General features: G+C 45.8%; 1 protein-coding gene across 5 annotated transcripts in view; it reads left to right on the plus strand.

Moving 5' to 3' along the window:
- Trim66 (tripartite motif containing 66) overlaps nt 1-25,110 on the plus strand; it is a 166,676-nt gene that overhangs the window by 3,556 nt on the left and 138,010 nt on the right. For 2 of the 5 annotated variants that reach the window (XM_029480142.2, XM_021168448.3), the window contains exon 2: nt 5,092-5,386. In XM_029480142.2, the coding sequence (XP_029336002.1) occupies nt 5,092-5,386 (295 nt within the window). The other 3 variants (XM_021168449.3, XM_085841417.1, XM_085841418.1) reach the window with 3 other exon arrangements.

Here is a 25,110-nt window from a genome sequence, read left to right on the forward strand (position 1 = left end):
AGAGACCAGGATGCCCTGCCCTCTCTAATGCTGAGATTAAAGGTTTGCACCATCGTACCCAGCACTAAATGTTCCCCAGCTTGTGCAGTTGGGGGTGTGATGGGACCTGTGAGGCATGGAGCCTCGTGGGGGGCCTTTAGGTCATTCAAGGTGTAGTCCTCCCAGACTCCAGTGCACCTGACCACACTCTGGGATTGCTGCTAATGCTGAGTCAAAGCAGACCCTTTCCATATGTAATGAGATTATTTCAGGTTACAATGATAAGAGATGACTGAAATAGCTGACGTTTCTCTGTGTGTGTGTCCGTCTGTCTGTTTGTCTGTGTTATATGCATGTATGTGGACATGTGTGTTTCCTCAATGGCTTCCTCGCCTCATTTTTTTAGTTTGGCAGTGATCTCCCCAGGTCTGCTGGTCTCTATCTCCCAGCCTTGTAGTTATAGGCACAGATTTCTCTACCCAGCTTTTACATGGGCTCTGGAGATTTGAACTCAGGCCCTCATGCCTGCTTAGGAGTGACTTTACCTACTGAGCCATCTCCCCAGTCTCAACATTTTAAAGTGCAAATAAAAACCTAGATTCTGGTGTTTTGAAAAAAGACAGCCAGGCAGTGGTGGCACATGCCTTTGATCCCAGTACTCGAGAGGCAGAAGCAGGCAGAGCTTTGAGTTCAAGTCCAGCCTAGTTTACAGAGCAAGTTTCAGGACAGCCAGGACTACACAGAGATACCTTGCCTAGAAAAATCCAAAAATAAAAAATAAAAAAAATTAAGATTTGGTAACACTGGACACAGATTCATATATGTGGAAACTTTATGTAGGAAGCCGTGCTTCTTGTAGAAGTTAGAATATGGCATCCCTGGCTAAGGTATAATCTTCCAAACTAACTCCTTAGTCAGGAAGAAACTTCCCAAGCTACAGGGAAGAGCAACAGAGGAGAGGGATAAGAAGGCTCTCCTCACCATTCCTAGCCTCAGAAATGCCCTGCCTAGCTATGCCTTAAACCTCTCACCCTCTGAAAACAAGAGCGAAGAAGCTATCTCTTTCCACAGCTTGCACAGTGCTCACTGGCGATGGTCTCACCTCCCAGAGTCCAGGCTTATCATGTGAAGTCTGATGTAGCAGCTTCTCTAAGTGTGCCCTGTAGACCCTGAGGGGACCCCTTATGTTCATAAGTTCAAAAATTTTTCCTAACAGTACTAACATGATCTTTTTCCTGGATTAACATAGATAACGCTATCAGTCACATTTCACCTGTAGTCAGGAGTCAGACAGGTGAGTCTGATGCATAGGTCATATTGTCTCTTCTCCAGTCCAGGGCCACATGGTATGGTGTAACCCATGTTCAGGAAGTCTTCTCTGCTCAGGAAACCATTCTGCAAACACCCTCACTGCAGAGGTGTGTTTCCTTGGTGATTCTAAATCTTCTCAAGTGGACAGTGAAACTTAACACAACACTCCCACACCCTGTCCTCTTGATCCTCAACCACAGCCTTTGAAATTTCATTTTCATCTCATAATGCAACAGTGACACTATCTTCAAATGTCCCCATGGTCTTTAGCAGTCTCAACATCATTCAGTAGTTCAAAGAACAAAGTCTCTGCTGAAACCCAGGACGAATCCTTAAATGTGAGCCTCTAGAAAATGAAAACAAATGCATTCTATGAACATATAATGTCTGGGTATGGTGACACAGACTACACATTTCCATTCCAGAAGGCTGAAGTGGAACATACCAAGAAAAGGTCAGACCAAAGCTGAAACCCAGCAGGACAAACCTCTCATTCTGCAGCTCTGTGTCCAACCTCTGTTGGAATCACCTTGACTCCAGAGGGCTTGGGTAGTCCTGTCTCTCCAACTCTGCTACCTGCAGTAGCACACACTCCTCTTCACGGCTGTAGCTTTCCTGGGCAAACTCCCAGGGTTCTGGAATCGGCAACATACTGGGATTTCCATTACAAATTAGACTTCACCTTACAGCTTCATGCACTGGTCTCTCAGGGACTCCTTGGTCTCTGTCCTTCAGTTACCCTGACACAAACCTCCACAGCTCTTTGCTCTGGCATCCTTCATGACTGCAAAGTCAGTATCACGTAGACAGAGCTGCCAGATTCTGCTGCCAGATTAAGCCACCTTAAAAACCACAGTTGCACTGGTGCCTCAGCGTGCTGATTCTGGAAAGGGAAGTCCCTGGACAGTTGTATTGAGCAGCTGGGAATGGTGGAGCATGTTTTTAATCCCACCCCCCTGAAGACAGAGGCAGGCAGTTCTTATTTGTTTGAGGCTAGCCTGATCTACATAGTGAGTTCTAGGCCAGCCAGAGCTATAAAATGAGGCACTATCTTAAGGGGAAAAAGTGGATTTCAAGCCACAAAGTTGGAGAACCATTGATCTAATGTTGTCAACTCATGCACACATTTAAACCTGCTAAGAGACCCCCTTGCCTCTACTGGAGTCTCTCTGGCTACTTTTAGGAAAGAACTGCCTGGATGGGGCCCACAGGACTGGGAGTGAAAGTCCATCCTATTGGGAGCACAAAGAAGCCTTGGCTCACAGATAGCACTGGGGGAACCGGGGATGTTTCAAGGGAAAAAAAGTATAATCTGTTTTCCACCCAGAAGGCTGGGAATGGAGGTAGCTAAAGCCTAGATGATCCTTGTGCTATCTGCATGTCCAGGGGATCTTCTGGGCTCCCACAAGGAGGACTGGAAACACTCAATAGTTTAGATGACCTTAAGGCTTTCTGTATGACAGAGACAACCCCAGATCTTCCCTCTAGGCCCAAGGCTTTCAATAGAGTTCATAACCCCTTTTGGGGGGTAGAACAACCCTATCACAGGGATAACGTATCAGATATCCTGCATATCAGATATTTACACTACAATTCACAACAGTATCAAAGTTACCGTTATGATGTAGCAACAATGAAATAATTATATGAAGAGCTATATTAAAGGGTCGAAGCTTTGGGATGGTTGAGAACCAACCGTTGCTTTAGGCCCTTAAGATAACACATGTAGCCTATATCTAGAACCAATCTTTATGGAAGAAGTGACATGTACTTTGAGATAAGATTCAATGTAATTATTGCCTCCTTATGTACATGGGATTGTGTTATACCAGGAAAATTTTTTTCAAATTGTACTGTTTTCTTAAATATACCTTTAAGAACTGCTTAGTTTCAGATTCTAGAAGTTTGAACCAACACCAGCTGCCGAGTTGTGTTGAACAGGATTGCCTTCTCACCTCATGTAGATCACTGCTCTGTGGGGCCCAGGGTTTGCAGAGACCTCTCCCAACATCCATCCATCTACGTGGTGGTACCTTCCCGGTCTCCAGACGCCTGGCCTCCCCAAGCCTCAGCACTGTTTTTCCTTAGTGGACTTAGTTCTTAAAGATCTAGACTTGCATAATTGCAGAGTCCCAGGCAGACTGAATGGCATAGTTATTAAATACAAATATAAAAGTAGACACAGGCTCCTTTTGGCCGTAACTCATAAGATCGTAGAACCAGTATTCAAACATGATAAAACCTGCAAAACCTAAGCAACCAGATAGCAATATTAATTTCATATGCAGGTAAGGTTTTGTCAAACAGAATTTGCCACTGCAATTTAAACATGCTTCTCATGTGTGTGGCTGTTTGAACATCAATGTCCTACAGTGCCATTTAAGCTCCATGTGGCAAGGATGGATGGATGGTTGTCACGCCTTTCCTTCTCCTTAGTAATCTCAGGTAGGTAATACTGTTTGCTGTGAGCGAGCTCACAGGTTCAGTACTGTCCCTAAAATCTTAAGGTGAACATGTAAATGATATAGAATAGCTATGCCTTTAAAACGCTGTTTGAGAGAAGCAGTATTTAAGCAAATTATTAGAGGGCCAGAGCAATGGCTCAATTGCTAAGATCAATGGCTGCTCTTCCAGAGGACATGGGTTCATTTCCTGTCACCCACAATGGCAGCTCATAACCCTTTGCAACTTCAGTCCCAGGAATTAGACACCCTCTTTTGGGCTCTATAGGTACCGGGTACACACCTGGTGCACAGACACACATGTAGACAAAACATCTATATACATAGATTTATACAATAAAACTTTTAAAACCCTAAAATAAACAAACAAAAAAAATGGGGCTGGAGAGGTTGCTCTTACAGAGGACCTGGGGTTTGGTTCCCAGTACCCACATCAGGCAGCTGTTGTCCTCTTCTGGCTTTTGCAAGCAACTGCACTTATGTGCACATGTAAATACACTCCCCCACACCCAACACACACAATTTAAAAATAAAACATTAAAAAGATTATTAGAACTCATGGAAAAAGCTGGGTGTGGTGGCGCACGCCTTTAATCCCAGCACTCGGGAGGCAGAGGCAGGCAGATTTCTGAGTTCAAGGCCAGCCTGGTCTACAAAGTGAGTTCCAGGACAGCCAGGGCTATACAGAGAAACCCTGTCTCGAAAAACCAAAAACAAAAAAAACAAAACAAAACCCAAAACACAAACAAACAAAAAAAACCTCATGAGGAAAATCAAACAAACAAACAAACAAACAAACTCACGAAAAGATCTGAGCCTGAGAACATTCCAGCAATTTCGACTGCAATTCCGACTGTGGTGTCTAGAATCAGGCTGATCTGTGTTTGAATTTGAATCTTATCTTGGTGCATTATCCTGCTTCTGAGAGCCTCATCTTCCTCAGCTGGTACCTCCTGGTTTATTTAATCTGTAAAAGTGCCATAATCTCTGTCTCCAAGGGGAATTTGTGAGGATTAATCTAGGTATGTAAACTTGGCACTTTATAATTTTTCAACCCTTTTCCAAAAGTGAACTTGGATCACCTTGTTCACCAGGAAGGAGAGGCGCAAGTGGTTTGGGGCACCTCTGAAGTCCATCAAGCTTCTTTAGAAACACAGAACCTAGCAGACACCCCCAGGATTGGTTGTCGCAGTGGAGATGCTGGACTCTCTCTGAGCTCGGGTACAGGGTTGAGACTGCGGGTCATGACTTGGACCTCGGAGGCTCTCCTTACCTGTTCAAGAACTGCTCCCATCCCAAAGAATAAGTGAAGTCCTTCTGCTTTGTGCCTCACTTGCAGGGAGAGGAGCTTGCTCGCGCTACACGATGCCTCATCCCAGGAGATGTCAGCGGAAAAGCTGAAGCCCCAGACTCAGGTGCAAACATGAGCCCAGGCCTGGGCCTGAGCATTCCAAGTCAGCCACACTGCTCTACAGATGAACGCGTGGAGGCTCTGGCACAGACCTGCTCTATGTGTGGACGGGACCTACGAGCTGAGGGCTCCCAGCTTTTACCGTGCCAACATCTGCTCTGTAAGGATTGCTTCCAGGGCTTCATGCAGGAGCTAGGGCATGCTACCAGGGCTTACCCAGGTGGTAAGTATAAAAAGCCTCATGGCTCGCCTCAGTCTACAGGTTAGGCCTCTACCTGTTTCATAAGAACCAAGCTTGCAGGTAAAGAGAGAATCAGAATCTAAATGCCCAAGGGGTATTCATTGCTGAAAGCATCTCTAGGGGATCTAAGAGACACAGCAAACCCTCTGGGGTTTGTGAGCTGGAGACCTTTCATCTCTGGGGTTTCCTCAAGTCAGTGGCAGACTAAGAAGTCTTTGAAGATTTCGGTTCAGGATTTGACTGCCTCCATCCAAAGATTGAGAGGGTGTGGCCTGGAGTCCACAGCCTTCGGGGCAGAGAGAAAAGCTGGCCTCCCAGTGCTGGTCAGGGACAGAGTTTGAACAGGAACCGTGCTGAACTGTTGAAATTGCTGCCCGGCAGGGGGGAGCTAGTACCTTACTCCTGACTGTCAGGTTTCCTAGGAAACAGTCGCACTGAAAGCTGTGAAGTCCCCAGGGACCAGAAGCAGGTCCCCTCCTTTCAGTGTTCCTGGCAGGGGCCTGAGGCTAAGGCAGTGTGGAAGTGTACAGTGGGAGTCAAAACAGGAGCGGGCCGGCTCGGGCATCGTCCTTCATCTTTACTGTTTAGTTTGTTTTCTACAGTGTATCCAAAACAATTTGTAGCATAAATTGAGGTATTATTTGAGTTATCTGGGCTAAAAGTGAACTTTAAGTCTGGATTTTGATTCTCTGAACCTGTGGCAAGAAGGCAATCTCTTTTAGTCTGCTGTGAGTTTAGAGTACAGAGGAAATAGGGTATATTTTTAATTTTTCCTTTTTTCGAGTCAGAGTCTTACGCTGTTAGACCTAGGGTTAGACCTGGGCCCCCAAAAGTCAGGCTTGTTCACCTATCTCCCATACTCCCAATTAATACCGAAGAGCAGAAAGGGAGATTTATTCACTGTGGCCTCATTGGGAAGAGGGGTAGAGATCCAGCCATCTTCTAAGTCTATCTTCTGGGTCCTGACAGGAGCTTAAGGTTTAAATGCAAGGCCAGGGATATACAGAACTAAGCAGTCTGGTCAAGATGTAGGCTTCTGTCCATCATGGTCTCAGCTCTTGTTTCTTCTGCAATATCTCCTCCAATAGACAATTCCCCCTGGGTACCCCAAGACTTCAGTCATTTTCTCTTGAAGCTGGAAATTCCTAAGGAAATTATAGTTTCTGAGGGTTCACTCTTTCAGTAGTCTGGCACAAGACTACTCAGAATATTTTCATTCCTGTTGGACACACAGTTTATAGTGTTGTGGCAATGCTGGCCTGGAATTTAATATGGAGGTCAGGATAGTCTCAAACTCATGGTTATCCTCTGGCCCCAGATTCCCAAATGTTGGGATTATAAGAGAGTGCTACCACGCCTGGCTGTGTACTTTCATTTTAAAAACCAACATATGGATTTTGAAATTAGACTTTGTTCATTAAACATTACAAACATCATATCAGGTACATGCTATTAATCCTACCACTTGGGAGGCATAGGTAGATCTCTGTGAATTTGAGGCCAGCCTGGTCTACATAGGAAGTTTCTAGGACAGCCAGAGTTATATGGTGAGATGATGTCTCAAAAACAAACCACTTTGTATGTTTGTATAAACATACATAAGTATATACATACATAAATACATACATATACATAGTGTATGTATTGTTGTTTTGGTTTTTTTTGTTTTGTTTTGTTTTGTTTAAAGATTTATTTGTTTATTATATATAAGTACACTGTAGCTGTCTTCAGACACTCCAGAAGAGGGCATCAGATTTTGTTACGGATGGTTGTGAGCCATGTGGTTGCTGGGATTTGAACTTGGGACCTTCAGAAGAGCAGTCGGCACTCTTAACCACTGAGCCATCTCGCCAGCCCCTTATTTTGTTTTTTTCGAGACAGGGTTTCTCTGTATAGCCCTGGCTGTCCTAGAACTCACTTTGTAGACCAGGCTGGCCTGGAACTCAGAAATCTGCCAGCCTCTGCCTCCCAAGTGCTGGGATTAAAGGCGTGCGCGGCCACACCCATCTTAGTGTATGTATTGTTTGTGTGAATGGAAATGTGTGTGTGTGTGTGTGTGTGTGTGTGTGTGCCAGTTCTTGTGTGTGAACTTGTGTAGAGGCAAAAGATTGATATATTTCTTCTTTTCTCTCCACCTTAGTTTTTTGGGAGAGGGTCTTCTCTCAGTGAACCTGGAGCTACTGATTAGCTAGACTGGCTGACCAGCAAGCCCCAGGGACCCTCCTGTCTCCATCCCCAAAGCAAGGGTTACAGGTGTGTACTGCCATGCTCAGCATTTTATGTGGGTGCTCGTGTGCATCTTTAATACTTGCTTTCATGTGTAATAAATGGTAAAATTATATGTATGCCAAAGAATTGTTTTAAAATTATTTCCTTTATAATTAATTACCAGTAAATGTTTGATTTATATGCCCACTTTGTACCCTCACATATCTGGGGTTACATAAGGTTTCTCAGAAAAAAGAGGTTGCAAATGGAAGGAGTTGAAGATGTCCTCACTTAAACAATTCTGGAAATACAGTAAATGTGTAGAGGGTGATCCTGGAAAGTGTGTTACTACCTAGGCTATATATAAAGAACTCCTCGCAAGGCCAGGGGCTGTTGAAGGTGGCACCTCGAGCCAGATTCATGGTGACAGAAAATAGAATGGTGATTCCCAGAAGGACAACGGGCACAGGAAGTTGCTGTTTAATGGATGCAGTGTGACAGGCTTGCCTTTGTTAACTGGGTCTTTCTGCCATTGAGTACCACAGTTCAGTATGCAGTCTGGTGATCAGTCCCTTCTCAAGTACACAGTTTGCAAATATTTCCTTCCATCCTGTAGGTTGCTTTTCATCTTGCTGATGCACCAGTTTTTTGTTTTTGTTTTGTTTGTTTGTTTTATTCTTCAATCTTTCTTTACAGTCCAGTCATTATCCCTCTACCAGTTAGCCCTCTGACTGTTCCTCATCTGCTACTTGCCCCTGTCCCTCCTTCCCCATCTGGTCTCCAAGAAGATCCACACCCCTAGGCCTCCCCACTCCCTGGGGTCTCAAGTCTCTTGAGGGTTAGGTGCATCTTCTCTCACTGTGGCCAGACCAGGCAGTCTGTCAGGGGCCTCAGATCAGCTGGTGTATGCTGTCTGGTTGGTAGCTCAGTGTCTGAGAGATCTTGGAGGTATAGGTTAATTGAGATTGCTGGTCTTCCTATGGGTCGCTTCAGCTTCTTACAACTTTTCGCCAATTCAACCACAGGGGTCCCCGGCTTCCTTCCATTGGTTGGGTCCCTTCAGCTGCTTGCTGGGCCTCTCGGAGGGCAGCCATGCTAGGCTCCTGTTTGTAAGCACACCATAGCATCTGTAATAGTGTCAGGCCATGGGGCCTCCCCTTGAGCTGGATCCCACTTTGGGCCTGTCACTGGGCCTCCTTTTTCTCATGCTCTTTTCTATTTTGTCTCTGTGATTCTTTTAGACAGGAACAATCTGGGTCAGGGATGTGACTGTGGGATGATGGCATCCATCCCTCCACTCTATGTCCTGTCTTTCTACTGGAGGTGGACTCTAAAAGTTCCCTCTCCCCATTGTAGGGCATTTCATCTAAGGTCCCACCCTCTGAAACCTGACAGTCTCTCACCTCCCAGGTCTCTGATACATTCTAGAGGGTCCCCCCCACCTCCTACCTCCTGAGGTTGCCTGTTTCCATTCTTTTTGCTGGCCCTCAGGGCTTCAGTCCTGTTCCCCCCACCAACCTCCACAGTACCTGATCATGTTCCCCTTTTCCCCTCCCTGTCTCTTCTCCTACCTAGATCCCCCCTCCTCACACCCCTCCCCCGCTGTGATTGCTTTCTTCTTCTTCCCAAGTGGGACTGAGGCACAGTTTTTGGTTATGATGAAATATGACTTACTATCTTTTGCTGCTTGTGCCTTTTTTTTTTCATTTCCAAGAAATCATTACCATATCCAATATGATAGAGCTTTTTATTTTTCTTCTAAGAATTTTAGAGTTTTATTTCTTGGGTCTTTGATTTTATTTAAGGTTTTCAGTGTGAACTGACATGTCTCAATAACATTATTATTTTTTTTTGTCTCAATGACTTTTTAAAATTAAAATTAGAACATTGGCCAGGAACAATGGTACATGCCTTTCATCCCAGCACTTTGGAGGCAGAAACAGGTGGATCTTTGGGAGTTTGAGGACAGCCTGGGCTACATAGGGAGCTCCAAGCCAGTCGTAGTTACAAAGTGTGACCCTGATTTAAAAAAAAACCCAGAAATTATAAAATTAGCACATTAATTCAAATTAACAACAATTATTACAATCATAATGTTGTTTTCCTAATTATTCTAAGTGCTGTGGAGAATCAAACTGTAAGAGTTAACATCAGCATATGTGTGGGTCTCTGAATGCCCATCTGGATCTGCCTGCCTCTTACTGATTGTATGACTTGGGAAACATACTCCATTTCTTTTTACCCTCCTCCTCCTCCTCTCCCTCCTCCCCTCCCTCCTCCTCTGTCTTCATTTATTCTTCTTAATTCTGGATTTCATTTCTTTTCCTTTTTAAAATTATTTGTTTATTTTTATTTTATGTGCATCATGCAGTGTTTTACCTGCATGTAGTCTATGTAAGGGTGTCGGATCCCCTGGAACTGGAGTTACAGATAGTTGTGAGCTGCCATGTGAGAATTGAACCCAGGTTCTCTGGAAGAGCAGCCAGTGCTCTCAACTACTGAGTCATCTCTCAGCCTTAATGTTCTTAAGTATTTTTAAAATTTTTTGAAATTAAAATAGAATTACATAATTTCTCCCCTCCAACCACTCCTGCCTACTTTATTTGCTTCTTCTCAAATCCATGGCCTCGTTTTAATTATTGCTATCTTGCTACCTGTCTGTCCATCTGCCTATCTGTCTCTCTATCTGTGTATCTATCATCTATCTCTAATTCCTAAATATAGAAATATAATGTAATTAGTCATTAATTTCTTTAATTATTGTTCTTTCCTATTTCTTTCTATCTATAATTCCTAAACATATAAATATAACCTGACTAGTCCATATGTTACTTATATGTATATATTTTCAAGGTTGACCATTGCACTATTGAATAATATTGGGGATTTCATCCCTGGGGGAGACTGTTTCTCCTGCTCTTAGCACCCTTTGGTTGCCTGTAGTTCTTTTTCTAGGGTTGGGGTCTGTTAGTGTAGTCTTTGTTCAGGCCTTGTTTAGGTGTGGCATTGGTGAGGTTTCCTGGGTGTAGCTTCTCTGACAATTTTTAGGCGATGAAATCTCCCAGCAAGCTTCCTGTTCCTCTGCCTCTTACAATCTTTCCACCTTCTTTTCTGCTATGGTTCCTGAGCCTTAGGTGCAGGAGTGAGTTGTAGGTGTATCAGCTGGGGCTGGGTACCACACAGTCATGTGTTCACTGCATTTTCATGGGTTGTGGTTTTCTGTAATGGTCTCCACTGTTGTAGAGAGACATTTCTTGAATGAGGGGTTCTCTGTGCTTGAAGTTTTTTGTTTGGTTGGTTTTGCCTATATGATGACAGTAGAAAATAGCCCATGTGAATGTTACTGTAATGGCAATTCCTGGTTGTCAACTTGACTATATCTGGAAATGAACTACAATCCAGAATTGGAGGGCTCACCTGTGATCCAGATCTTGAGGCTGGAAGATACAAGTTTCAGACCTGGATCTTAGCATAGAGATCTTGAGGCATAGTGGCTATGAAAAGCTTAGACCCAGGCAAGGTAGTACAGGCCTTAAACCCAAGAGTCTAAAGCAGAGAGATCTCTGAGTTCAAGGTCAGCCTTGGATAAAACAAGTCCCAGATCCAGGCGTGGTGGCACACACCTTTAATCTGGGCTACACCTTCTGCTGGAGACCTACATATGGACATCAGAAGAAGGAAGATTCCCTCTTCACCTGCTTACACTTACTTGCCAGCACATCTGTTGTAATCTACTTCTACAGAAGACCAGCTGAAACAACTAGCCTTGTGGTACTGAGCAACTACTAGATCCTTGGACTTCCCATTCACAGCGGTCCACTGTTGAGTTAGTTGAACTACAGACTATAAGTCATCATAATAAATTCCCTCAATAGAGAAGGACAGTCCATATGTTCTGTGACTCTAGAGGGCCCTGATGAATCAAAATTAAATGAGAACATGTACATAAAACTAAATGCTGATATCTAGGCTGAGCTAAACTAAAATGGAGGGCAAAGGCCTATAGCTATAAGGACACTTGATTCAGAAATAGAAGGGCAATTGATTATAGATGTGGTTTCTTTATTATTTTAAAAATAACTAGAAATTATGTGTATGCTTGTATGCCTGAGTATATGTGTGTATTCTACATGTGTTCAGGGGCCTGCAGGGGTCAGAAGAGGGTGTCAGATGTCCTGGGAGTGGAATTACAAGCAGTTGTGAGCCATCTAGTGAGGGCGTTGGGAACTGAACCTGGGTCTTCTGTAAGAGCAGCCAATGCTCTTAATCCCCAAGTCATCTCTCCAGCCTGCATCTTATATTCTTATGATATGGTCGTTGTTACCTTCCATATTTGCATTTGTGGGTAACGGATGGGATCCGTTTTCTCTTTATTACTTTGAGTTACTAAGACTGTGTGCTGCACTGTTGGTTGGTTGGTTTATATGGATCTCCTCCGCAGGTGTGCACTGACTGCTGTGTGCCAGGCCCTGTGCCATTTGCAGTAGAGAGATGAAAAGGAGCGGCTGTCCTAATTGAAAATGAATCAGTAAACAGATTGCTTAATGTTCGAGCTTGGGAGCAGTAAATCGGGAGGCTTACTGTGTGCTTGGGACTGATGGGCGTTAAGTTGATCACTAAATATCTTGTAAGGACTAAAAGAATGTCATCCAAGCAATCTGGATGGGGGAAAGGTAGGGCTGACATCCCCTCTCTGGTAATCCTTGTAAGAAATGCCGTATTTGAACCTGAACCCCTGGTTTGTGAAATTGCGTGGTTTGCGAAATTGTGCTTGGTTCCTGGTCCCCCCCTTTTTTTTTTTAAAGATTTATTTATTTTTTATATGTAAGTACACTGTAGCTGTCTTCAGACACACCAGAAGAGGGCATCATATCTCATTATGGATGGTTGTAAGCCACCATGTGGTTGCTGGGATTTGAACTCAAGACCTTTGGAAGAGCAGTCAGTGCTCTTACCTGCTGAGCCATATCTCCAGCCCCCCCTTTTTTAAAAAAAAAATTATTTACTTATTTATTTAATGTATGTGGGAACACTGTAGCTGTCTTCAGACACACCAGAGGAGAGCATCAGACCCCATTACAGGTGGTTGTGAGCCACCATGTGGTTGTTGGGATTTGAACTCAGGACCTCTGGAAGAGCAGTCAGTGCTCTTAACCACTGAGCCATCTCTCCAGCCCTTGGTGTCCAGTTCTTTGGGAAGAGCTCATAGCACTGCCATTTTATCCTACAGGCTCTCTAGCACTCTAGGAGGTTCATCCCCTTCTGCCAGGTTTGTTTTTAAGGAAACTGTGGTAACAGCTAGTGGGATGGTAGGGCGATGAACAGAGGCCATGGATAAGGTTCCCAGAGTCTCTGCCTCCAGCCAGATGGTGTCACATTGTACAGGGACAAGTCCATCTTAGTGAGTATTTCTCCCATTGCTGAGCAGAGCAAGGAATCATCTTGTTGAATGAAAAAAGGTCTTTGCCTGGACTTTGGGGTCTGTTCAGCTGTTATTCTACTCTGGCCCTTTAGTGACACTTCTTCGGGCCCTGTATCTGGTGGGCATGTTCTCATCCAGTGGATTGTTCTGATTTCTGCTACACCATGGCCAGCAAAATGTGCAATAGGCCCTGGACTTAAATGAACACTCATTACCTGAGTAACGTGACCTCCTGCGACTCCAGCCTGCAAAGGCACATTCTCTTCACTTTTGACCCTGTTCCTTTCTGCAGGAACAGAGCATCAAACACCCTCGTACATACAATACTGAGCTCTTGTGCCTACATTACCTGTTCTAAATCTAACGTTTTATAAGGTAGTTAAAAACACCTGCAGACTAAGAAGTGTATATTTTTCTTTGTTGAGACAGGTTGGGGCAGGGAGGGACAACTCAGGCTGCTCTTGAGCTATGTAGCTAAGGATGACCTTGGACCTCTGATACTCCTGTCTCTACCTTCCTTCACTGCTGGATAAAGGCTAACTAATTGAGACCAGAGTAAAGGCAGGAATTGATGTGTGCATAATGACTAGGCTATGCGGTGTGGTGACTGGTGCTGTAGACTGCAGACAGACTGGATACTGGGAAGGTATCTACTCATACATTGTGGACCATGCCGGGAGTCAGAAAGCTCTTTTTTATTTTTTTTAAAGATTTATTTATTTATTATATGTAAGTACATTTTAGTTGTCTTCAGACACTCCAGAAGAGGGTGTTAGATCTCATTAGAGATTGTTGTGAGCCACCATGTGGTTGCTGGGATTTGAACTCGGGGCCTTTGGAAGAGTAGTCAGCACTCCTAACCACTGAGCCATCTCTCCAGCCCAGAGTCAGAAAGCTCTTTATCTTCACAAGACACTGAATACTTATAAAAACAGTGTTAGTGTTAGGTGAGATTGCCCAACTCATGGTCCATGCCAGTATCTCGAGCTTGTTTGAGGTTGGCTGAGCCAAGCTATGATGTTCACTAGGCTAAAAGAGCTGGATGAATTTTCCCATTTCCTTTTGTGTTGTTTACTTCCTTTCCTCTCCTCTCCTCTCCTCTCCTCTCCTCTCCTCTCCTCTCCTCTCCTCTCCTCTCCTCTCCTCTCCTCTCCTCTCCTTTCCTTTCCTTTCCTTCTTCTTTTCTTCCTTTTTCTTCCTTTCTTCCTTCCTTCCTTCCTTCCTTCCTTCCTTCCTTCCTTCCTTCTTTCCTTCCTTCCTTTCTCTCTCTCTCCTCTCTCTCTCTCCCTTTCTTTCTTTCTTTCTTTCTTTCTTTCTTTCTTTCTTTCTTTCTTTCCTTTTCTTTTTGAGACAGGGTTTCTCTGTGTATTCCTGGCTATCCTGGAACTCACTCTGTAGACCAGGCTGGCCTCGAACTCAGAGAATTCCCTCTGCTTCCCCAGTGCTGAGATTAAAGGTGCACACCACCACCTGGGTTCATGTATGATGTTTTCAACTTACAATGAGTTATTAGACTATAAGTCTGTCCCGAGTGGAAGAGCCTTCATGCTTCCTCTAAGTCTCTCATTGAAAATAGTCCAGGGTCAAACTCTGCCTGGAAAGTTGTCTACTGAGCACTTAGGGTAAGCTCAGCTGGCTCTGCAGAAATATTGCCACAGCTGACATTTACCAAGTCCTAGCTCTAACTTCGATATGCTGTCGGTTCTGCTGGTTTTAGTTAATGCTTTAGGCCAGGGAGGGTAACTAACTGGCGATTCCTTCCCCACATGAGTAAAAGGAACATTGCTTTTTTTTTTTTTCCTGTTCAAAGAAACTAAGTAATTTGTGACTGAGAGACTGGTTTTCATATCCAGATTTTAGAAGTTACCTGTTTAGAATCTTACTTTTCTGATTTTCAAAGTCGAAGACAGCATGAGATGTAAGAAGGTCCCTGGCCTGGAACTCACATCTCTGGAGCTCATTCAGACTCTAGCACTGATAGACTGGGCAGTCCCAGGTCCTCTCTGGCTTTCAAGTTTGAGCCTGATAAACTCTTTGAACTCCAGATAGCCACTGCAGCTAGCCCCATAGTTCCTGAAGCGAGTTTAGGGTAACATATTCCTTGTATGCTGCTAATGCTGAAAGGGGGAGTAATCCCTGTCCCTTGGTGGGCAGGCCTTGGGGGCTTTGGGAGGACAGAGAGAAAGGGGAGTGATGCAAGATGCTACAACCTCAGAGTCAGAGAGGGAAATGACTCTAATCTTAATGAGCAGCTCAGCTGGAGGGGCTCTAATGGCCCTTGGTGAGGATGGCAGACAGCAGAACTGGCTGCAGGAGCCTGGGAGGCAGCTGACTGCTGCTTGCTTTTTCCAGTAGGCGTGTTAAACAGCATGTCCAAACGGATGGGGTCTGAGGCAGACAGTACCCAGGTCTCCCAGGTGGAGGGTGGGCTGCTGACTTGAATGGAGCCATGGTGTGTAGCAGGTGCAGAAGCTAGAGCTCTGGAGCCCTGTCAGCAGGATGGCTTTTTAGTTCAAGAACAGCTTCCTCACCTTAATTGGCTCTCTGGGGCCCTAGGAGTAGCGTTGGCACCTCTGAATAGTCCCTGTTACTGGGAGAGCAATTCCCCTGGTGGTTGGAAAGAGGTAGGTCGTGTTTGGGGGGATGTGCTTGCTGCACCTGAGAAACCATGGCTGGAAAGATTTGCAGACGGAGGAAGTTCAAGGTAGCAGTGGTGGTGGACAGGCAGTTTTTGGAGGGACTGCTTGTCACTGGATCTTCCATTGAACTGGGGACTAGTTGTGCCTAAGTGCCATGGAGGCCAAACATCAAGAAAAGCCCTAAGAGTTCATCTCTACCTGGCTACTGCACAGATGGGGCATCAGGAGAACAGGAAGGGCCTGGAAAACTGCTGAGGCTCACATGCTTGGTCATTTGCAGAGCCAGAGAGTCAGATCCAGCTCCCTTACCTGATAACCCTGGGCTTGTTTGGGCTTGCAGGCTGCAGGAGCTGCAGATCTAGAGCAGGGTGCTGCCTTGAACTCCCTACGGAACCCCTTTCAAAGCCCGGTCAGTGGGTTCAGGGGCCTGGCAGGGAGTGCATCTGCATAGCCCTCCTTTATGTCAAGTCCTAGAGTTTTGTGTGAAAAGAGACAGAGAGAGGTCAGCGAGATTGTACCAAATGAGTGAGCCCAGCCTCAGCCTGCATTTGCATCTTCTGTGGATATTTTCTCGGTACAGAAAACAGGCGTCATCACCAGGTGTTTCATCAGAGGGTGAGGTGGTGAAGGCCAAGAGCCAGACACATGGTACATTCACCTCTGCCCTCAGCCGGCCACCTGGCCATCAGCCTCAGACTGTGGATCTTGCTTCAAATCAGCTGCTGTCCTTGCCTCCTAGCTCCTGGGTAGTCCTGGCTTACATTATTCTTTCCTGCAATGCTATTTACCCTGCCATATTAGGAGTTATGCTTCCAAACCCTCTACTTTGAACTTGATCACACCTTCTAACTCTAGGCCTATACTATTGGCTACTTAAAGACTCTGAAATGGAAGCTGGGCCTAGTGGCCCAGGCCTGTAATCTTAGCTACTCAGGAGACCCAGGCAAAAAGTCTTGAAGATTCAAAGTCTTGAATGGATCACAAGGGGAATTCAAGGCTGGTGAAACTCTGTTGGAAAATGAAAAGTGAAAAGAAAGTTAGGTATCTAGCCCAGTAAAGGAACAGTCTTAGCATGCGCAAGGCCCCAGACTCAATCCCAGGACCACGAAAAGAACTAGAAGGAGAAAGAGAACAGAGACTCAGCGTTGGTTACAGGTCAGAATAGAAGGCTCTGGGCCTTCAAGGCTCTTCCTAGTTTTCCCTCATATTAAGCTTGTAGCCTCATTTCCTATATTCCTCTGCATGTCCTAGAGGCCCCTCATTTTCATACTTATAACCCTCTGTGTGTGAAGTCTTCCTTCCATGTCAGTAACATCTTACTCATGTTTGAAGGCTTGGCTCCTATGTGAACCAGAGCTCACTTGGTGGGTTTAGCAAGAAGCAGACCCCATAATCAGGATTGTATCCCAGTGTGGAGGATGGAGCAGATGTTGTGAGCTAGGGGTAAGCTTCTATTCATCGAAAAGGGACAGATGGTGGTTTTGGTTTTGCCAGTCATAAAATTTCTTTCACAGTCGCTCAACTCTGACACTGTAGCAGAAAAGCAGCCATGGTCAGTATGGAATCCAATGGCTCTGTCTGTGTTCTAAGAAATTCCTCGCCGGGCGTGGTGGCGCACGCCTTTAATCCCAGCACTCGGGAGGCAGAGGCAGGCGGATTTCTGAGTTCGAGGCCAGCCTGGTCTACAAAGTGAGTTCCAGGACAGCCAGGGCTATACAGAGAAACCCTGTCTCGAAAAACCAAAAAAAAAAAAAAAAAAAAAAGAAATTCCTCCCTCCCTCCCTCCCTCCCTCCCTCCCTCCCTCCCTCCCTCTCCCTTCCTTTCTTCCTACTTCCCTCAACCCTTCTTTTTGAAATAGGATCTCTGTAACTGAGGCTATCCTTGAACTCCCTAAGTAGCTGAAGATGACTTTGAACTTCTGATCTTCCTGCTTCCACCTAAAGTGCTGGGATTGCAGCACTGCCTTACCAAGTGCTTACCTAGTGCTAGGAACTGAACCCAGGGACAATTGCATGTTAGGCAAGTACTGATCTACATTTCTCTCTTCAAGAAGCTGTTTTATTGACTGTATTTAAACCTTGTCTTGAAAAAAAAAAAAAAAACCCAAGAACCAACCAACCAGCCAAAGAACTCCTGCAAACAAAACCCCAAAACAAACAAACAAACAAACAAACAAACAAACAAACCAGGCAGGCTGCAATTATGACCATTGTTTTAGGCGTTGGTAGTTTGAATGCTTTGGTGACATTAAGTAGAAACTGCTATGCAGGAGCCACTCAGGACAGAAAAACATGGATGACAATTCGAGGTTGGAACTAATGTTAGATTGAGGCCCACAGAGAAGCACACAGGACCTGAGAGACTTAACTTTGTCTAGGATAAAGAAACCTTGAAGGGGAGAAATGGGACTCTGGATGGAAATTTTTCTGAGGGGTCTTGGCAGGTTCATACTTTCCTGCAGAGTGGGAGTGTTCACTGAGGCGTGATCGGATCTCTATTTTAAAAAGTCGTTCAGAGCTGAGTGTGGTGTGGGCACACTCCTTTAACCTCAGTACTCAAGAGGCAGAGGCAGGTGGGTCTCTGTGAGTTTGAGGCCAATCTGGTTTATATAGCAAGTTCTAAGACAGAGGTTTACATAGAGAGACTCTGTCTCAAAACCAACCAACCAACCAATCAACAAACCAACAAATTTATTCTGGTGTGACAAGTTTGCTGTCACAGTCTTTAATCTTGGCACTAGGGAAGTAGAAGCAGGGTGATCTGGCGTTCAAGGTCAATCTCTGGTACAGTTGTGAGTTTGAGGCTAGCCTGGGTTACTTGAGGACCTGTCACAAAGCACACACTCCCCCCACCCCTATCTAAACAATTCCTGAAACTGTAGAGCAAGGGCCGCTTATTGTATGCAGAAAGGTTACTGAGGCAACTAATGACTGCCCAAGCCAAGCTTCCCAGTAAGGCAGACTGGGAGCCTAGGAATGATTTGGGAACTTTGCTGGAATGCTAGGCTCTGATCTGAACCCAGGAGATTTGAGTTTGGGAAATTCAGGATTTCTAGAAAGCATTTCAGATTTGGAAGCCAGGTAAGGCAGGATGCTGCTTGATCTTCAGAGGTGTGGCTGGCAGAGAAAACAGAGGGTTTACAAAAGGATTTGGAAGAGATGCTCTTAATCTTCCCATTCATGTCTCTGTCAGAACAGCCCATTCTCTTGACTCCTCACACACTGCGGCTACCTTCCATGTCTTATTTCACTCATGCACTAATGCTCTCTTTAGAGCAACTCTTTTGACCCATGGTGACATGTCCTCTCACATTCAGGATCTCGTTTAACCTTCAACTGGATAAACTTCCTTTCGGACTTCCCTGTCCCTGGTTATAGAGTGTCACTCAGAGCCATTTTGGGCTGCCTGTTCTTAAGATCAAGGTCTGGATCTTTTGTTTAGCATTCAGGGCCCTTCAGGAGCATCTGTTCCTGCGTTCCCTGCCACTCCCCACCTCTGATTGCTCTGTGCTGCTGTAATCATCCTGTTACTTACAGTATTGTCCTATCCTGAAGTCTTCCCTCCAACTCACCCCTATTTTCCTTCCCTCCTACTCTGGCTTGTGTGTGACTGTGTCTCCCCGGGGAACAGAGAGAGCTGCCAGGGGACACCTGCCAGGACCTTTGTGCTTCATAAAATATGTGACTTTTCCATCTGAAGTCCTAATCCTCTGCTTGTGACGGACAATCGGTCACTATGGCAACTGACTGTGACGTCACAAGATAAGGACTTCAGGTGAAGTAGCAGGAGCAGGTGAGTGTTTAGGAGACAGAATTTAGTGCCTGTTGGCAGATCCCCACCCCCTGCACTCTCCTGCAGTACAGGGGGCTTGGAGGGATCTCTCCGGCCCCTGCTGTTTTTGAAAAGGATGCGGTGAGACTGTGTGCCTGGCATCTGCGTGCTGCAGCAGTGTGGGGCTGACAGAGTGTGTCAACTTGAGCTCCGGCTGTGCAGGCACCGCTGCTGCGGGAGCCTGTTATTCCATTCTGGATTGCTATTTTGATACCCAGATTGCATCATTCTTCCTACGTATAAACAGGGGGTCCCCAGGGCCCTGCAGCTACTCACTTCTCCACCAACACTGTTGTTGTGATGAGCTCTATTTAAATGAGCTGCCGGATCGGGGCAGGTTCCAGCCACATATGAGCACTGTCATTTTGGGGAACATGGAGGGCTGAAGGATTTTTATGGACCGAGTCCTCAAAGGCTGAGGGTGACGGCCTCCCGAGCTGAGCAGAGGGCGGCAGAGCTAGTTCCTGAAAGTTGAAAAATCTCGTTTTCTTCCCTCTGAGCTTCTATTCAGAGGCACCCAGAGGATTAGGAAGGAGATGCAGCTAGGAGGAGAGGCGCCTCTTTGAGGTCTCCCTCTTGCTGCTCAGTTTGGGAAAATTGCTGCAGAGACTTGGAGATAAACAGGAACAGGAGGAGTCAACCTCGCTCCTTCTTGCAGGAGCATCTCAGGTGAGCTGGAGAAAAGGAGCCCTGGCTGAGGACGCATCACAACAAGGAGAGAGAGGCTCCAGGCCGCTCCTCAAACCCCACCCCAAACCCAGCTCCCTGAGCCTTAGGCCCTGTGGCCCAGTTGGCTTGCTGCATGCAGGGTGGGTGCTCCTGGGCTCCTCGGGAGCACCGTCCTCCAGGGCTGGTGGTGGTCTCACCTGTCGCTCCTCCTCTGACTTCTCTCCCAGGTGTTGCTCTAATTACAGAGCAACAGGGTGACAGGTAAGCCTGGTGGCCGCCAGGGGCGAAATCGGCAGTGAACCTAGGTGTGTCTCGGATCAAAATCTGTCTTTCTAACAGGTACTGACATCTGAAGAGTGAGTGTGCTGTGTATCTTGAAGGCAGTGCTGCTCTGAGCCGCGGGGCAGTGGAAGGTTTCAAGGGCTTCCGTGGGGGCCTTCCTCCTTCCTCGGTGCTCAGCATCCCGAGATTGCGGAGGGTGGGAGGGTACAAATGATCAGTGAGGCTGGCCAGCCTGCCTGAGTGTGGAATGCTTTCTTTCCTTAGCTGCTGTCTGGCAGAGGCATAGTGAGGCAGCATGTCTTACCTGTGGCTACAGAGGCTATCCAGAGCTGCTCAGTGGTTTGAGGTTTCACAAGGGCAATGAATGAAGTTTTGAAGCTGTGTGTCCCTGTTTCTCTCGAGGCCTTTGTGTCATCTTCCATGTGATTGACAGTTGGGAACAGAGCAGGTCTATCCAGCTTTGGACACTGGCAGAGGCCCTTCAGGCTGCCTTGGTGGATCCCACTGCTAGGCCGGAGAGGTCTGGGGCTCCAGTGGCAGTTTCATGGAGCCCTGGACAAGAGAGGAAGAGTAAAAGGCTTCACAAGCCATGCAGGTTGCTAAGCACTGGGCTCAAGGTGGCCATGCTCAGCTGGTGGCCTGAGCTGACCCATGCCTGGTTTCTGGGATGTCTCTCCTATTCTCATCTGGTGTCAAGGTTGCCTTGCTCCTGCTGTTTGTGCTGAAGGGTAGTTACCCACACTAGGCCTCCTTCCTTTTCTGGGCTCAGCACATGCTCTCGCCCCAGTAGCATGCCTGACTACATCTTGGTCTTTTAGTTGAGTTGTGAGTCAGAGGAGGTAAAATGTAGCCTCCAATTCAGTGCCAGCCATAGGGTTCCTGGGTACCAGGACTTCCTTCTGTGTGTTGGGAATCTATCTATCCGTTGGTCTGTCAGAGGGGAGACCCACCAGAGCTACATCCAGAGATTTTTGGACTTTCTGCCTTTCTCAGCTTCATGACAGAGGGGACAGAGTTCTCAGAGGAAGAGGACTGTCCAGGGTGTTGCTCCTCAACAAGATATGCATTGTAATCACCTGAAGAATTAGTTTTGAATGTTGCTGCCTGGATCTCCTGAAACTCTAACGTTCTACCCATGAGCCACTTCTGTAGTCCATAGCAGGATAGTTAAAAGTCCCCCTTGTAGTATGGATTTATAGCAAAGAATGCACCTGTGTTTACATTTGTTTTCTTTAGGCACAAAAGCTTCATACCATTTGCTTTGCCTCAAATATTGTATTTCTTGAACCCTTAAGCACAGCTGGAGAATTTTAGATTTCCAGAACTGGGTATAGGCTATTGGTATAGTAGGATCATAACTGTGGTCTGATCATTATTATGAACTATTTTGTATATGGTGAAACTGTCTAGTTAATTAAAATAAAAATACATCCTTTGTTTATTATTGAGTTAGGAAAGAATATAGTATAATGAAAGGGACATGGTTTTATTTGTGTGTGTGCGCACGCACGTGCGGCACACACGTGGGAAGGTCAGAGAACACTTTGCATGGTGGCCCTCGCTTCCCAGCTTGTGTGAGGCAGGGTGTCACTGTTGTCTGTGGCTGTGCTATATGGTGCAGACGAGCTGCTCTGTGGGTTCTGGGGATGCTATTGTCTCCACCTTCCACCTGCCTGATGCTGTTCCGAGGACACAGGTGCTCGACAGCATACCCAGTGTTCTGTGAGTCCTGGGAATGTAAACTAGGTCCTCATGTTTGCATGATGGGTGCTTTCCCTCTCCCTGGCCTTGAGGACACAGCGTTAAAGGCAAATGGACTAGGGTTTCTGTTCACCACAGGCTGTATAATTTAACTTCTTGGAGCCTCCATTTCCCCAATAAAATGGAGACAAGACCTATTCCTGAGAGTTGACTTGATGATTGAATGAGAGATTGTGTGCGGTGGCTGGTCAGAGAGTAGTGCTAAGCAGTTGCCAATTTGGATCACACCTCCTAGGGGCAAGAAACATATTTATTTAGTTTTGAGACAGTCCATTCTGAAACTCTCCATGTAGCTTAATGTGGTCTTGAACTTGAGATTCCCCTTCCTCAGTCTCCCAAGTGCTACAATTACAGACTTGCATCATGGCCTTGAATCTCTTACTAGACTGAGTGCATGACTGGCTTTCAGAGCTGTCCTTTCAGGCCACTAGCTCCACAGGGAGACCTCAGGTACCTATTTGTTTCTAGAGACAGAAGCCCCGCCTCTTTGTGTCATGGTTCCCTGTGTCTCAAGAATAATGTTTCTGGTTATGAAATAAATAGCTGAGCCTGTGAACTGAATAATTCAAATAGAAATACACAGTAAAAATAGGTGGGCTTGGTGATGCACCACTCTAACCCCAGCACTCAGGGGTCAGTGGCAGGAGAATCGATGGCAAGTTCAAGGCCAGCCTGCTTTACACAGAGAAATCAGGTAGACTGAGGCTACATAGTGAGGCCCTGTCTTTAAAAGCTCCATACCCTCATGCAGTTCAGTTGGTAGAGTGTTTCCATAGCATGCATGACGCCCTGGATTTAATCTCTTTAGCACTGCATACGTCAGTATCATACACCTGTCACTTCAGGGTAACTCTTGGCTTTATTTTGAGTTCAAAACCAGCCTAGGCTACATGAGACCATTTTCTCTAAACAAACAAACAAACAAACACAAATGAGAGGGGAGGAGGAGAAGTCCTTTTCAATATAAACACTATAAGTAAATAACATTTTACATATGATACAATTTAAATATGTAAATAGTGAGTCTTATGAGCAGTGCATCTATCTTCCAGCCCTGCTAGTTAGCAGCCCCTAACTCCAGCCTCCCCTCAGCCATAGCCTGCCATTCAACTCTCTGGTTTTTGTTTTGTTTGTTTGACACAGTTTCTTACTGGGTAGCCGAGGCTGGATTCAAACTGGCAACTGTCCTGCCTTGATTTCTCAAGTGCAAGGATTGCAGGTGTGCGCCATGGTGCCTGGCCCACCCTGACTTTCTGACAAGGATGGTAGATCATCTAGTTGCCATTTGGCTGACTGTCCTCTCTTGTCCTGCCTAGGGGAGTTTTCCTGATGCTGTACTGTGAAGGACACATGAGAAGGGCTGGGTAGGCTCCTGCTGTGCCTAGCTCCTCCCTATGACAACTTAGTAACAGAGAAAGGGGGTGACTCATGCTGACAGTCAGGTAATAGCAGCAGAGCCTCATCTACACACTGTGTGACTGTCATCTCAGGATGGCTTTCTCCCACCATTCACAAACTTGCAGGTGGCTTCTTCTTTTAAAAGTGCAAGGAGTGCTCATGGAACATACCAGCAAAGGAAACCCAATTAGTCAACCTTGTGAAAACCACGAATCATCCTTTAAGGCCAAATGTGGATATTTCTGTGTGCAGACATATGAACAGGTAGTTAAAATGCACTGTGATGCTTATTATACTGGAGTTACTAATTAACTGGCCCTAGGGGAAATCAGCCCTGTTCTTCCAATGTAGAACATTTGAGCAGGTTTGAAAGGATGCATAGGAGTTTATCTGAAAAGGACAGAAGCAAGAATGAGTATTTCAAGAAGAAACAGCATCTTCCCAGACAGAGCCATGCAAAAGTTTGGCTGTTCCAGAGATAGCAGAGATACTTGGCAGGCCAAAGACACACAGCATCAGGCAGATGAAGCTAGAGATGAGGTTGGAGGGAGGCAAGGCCAGGTTGAAAATAAATACCAAACAAAGGTTTCCACTTTAGGGCCAAGAAAAGCAGATGCTGTGCGGTGAGGCCTTATTTGAATCATCTGGTTCATCCCTTTCCACTCTGCTGGGTTAGTGTTTCTAATGTTTGAGGACTTGGTATCAGGAGTTGGGAGTCTTATGAAAGTAACATTCAACACTTAGAGTCGACTTCTGTTCTGAAGGTGGATACACCTAGTAGATGGGAGAGACAGTCACCTGACAGCCAGATGATGTCACTTGTGGAGAGTGTTGACCAACAGGAAAATGCCCAGGGGATTTGGATGTAATCCTGCCATTCAAATCTTACTGTTTTCTGTGATTTTGTGGATTTCCCAGATGGTCATAATGAGCTTTTTCTGGTGGTTAAACCAACTTTCTTTAGTGTGTGGCTCTCCAGGTTGGTGATGTGAATTGGAGTTCTCTGGGTAGTCTGGGCTGAGTTTGGCCAATCTTGGCTGTACTTTTGTGCCTTTATTAGGTTGGTGGAGCACTTGGTCTGACTGGTTTAGGGTGGCCTTACAGGGAATGCTTGAGACAACCATGGCCTCTTCCTCAAGGCCTGATGTCTTTGAGCAATCTGAGTCCCAGGTTCAACCTTTCACAGAGCAGCTGGAGAGTTCTAGGAGCAAGAACAGAACTGCACAGGCCCCTGAGGTCTAGTCACAGATTCAGTGGGTGGAGATGGAGAGTCCTCTATCTCCAATATCTCCTTGGGGTGTGTGTGTGTGTGTGTGTACATGTGTTCAGTATTCATGTATGTGTGGGTGGTACATACATGTGAAGATCACAGGTCGACATGAAGTATCTACCTCAGCTCTCCTCTATCTTATGAATTGAGACAGGATTTCTCACTGAACCTGAATCTAACTCAGTTTGGTTAGGCTAGCTGGCCAGAGAGCTCCAACAATTTGCT

The sequence above is a fragment of the Mus caroli genome, unplaced genomic scaffold (genome assembly GCF_978045245.1).
Source record: "Mus caroli unplaced genomic scaffold, Mus_caroli_1 scaffold_8, whole genome shotgun sequence".
Lineage (NCBI taxonomy): Eukaryota > Metazoa > Chordata > Mammalia > Rodentia > Muridae > Mus > Mus caroli.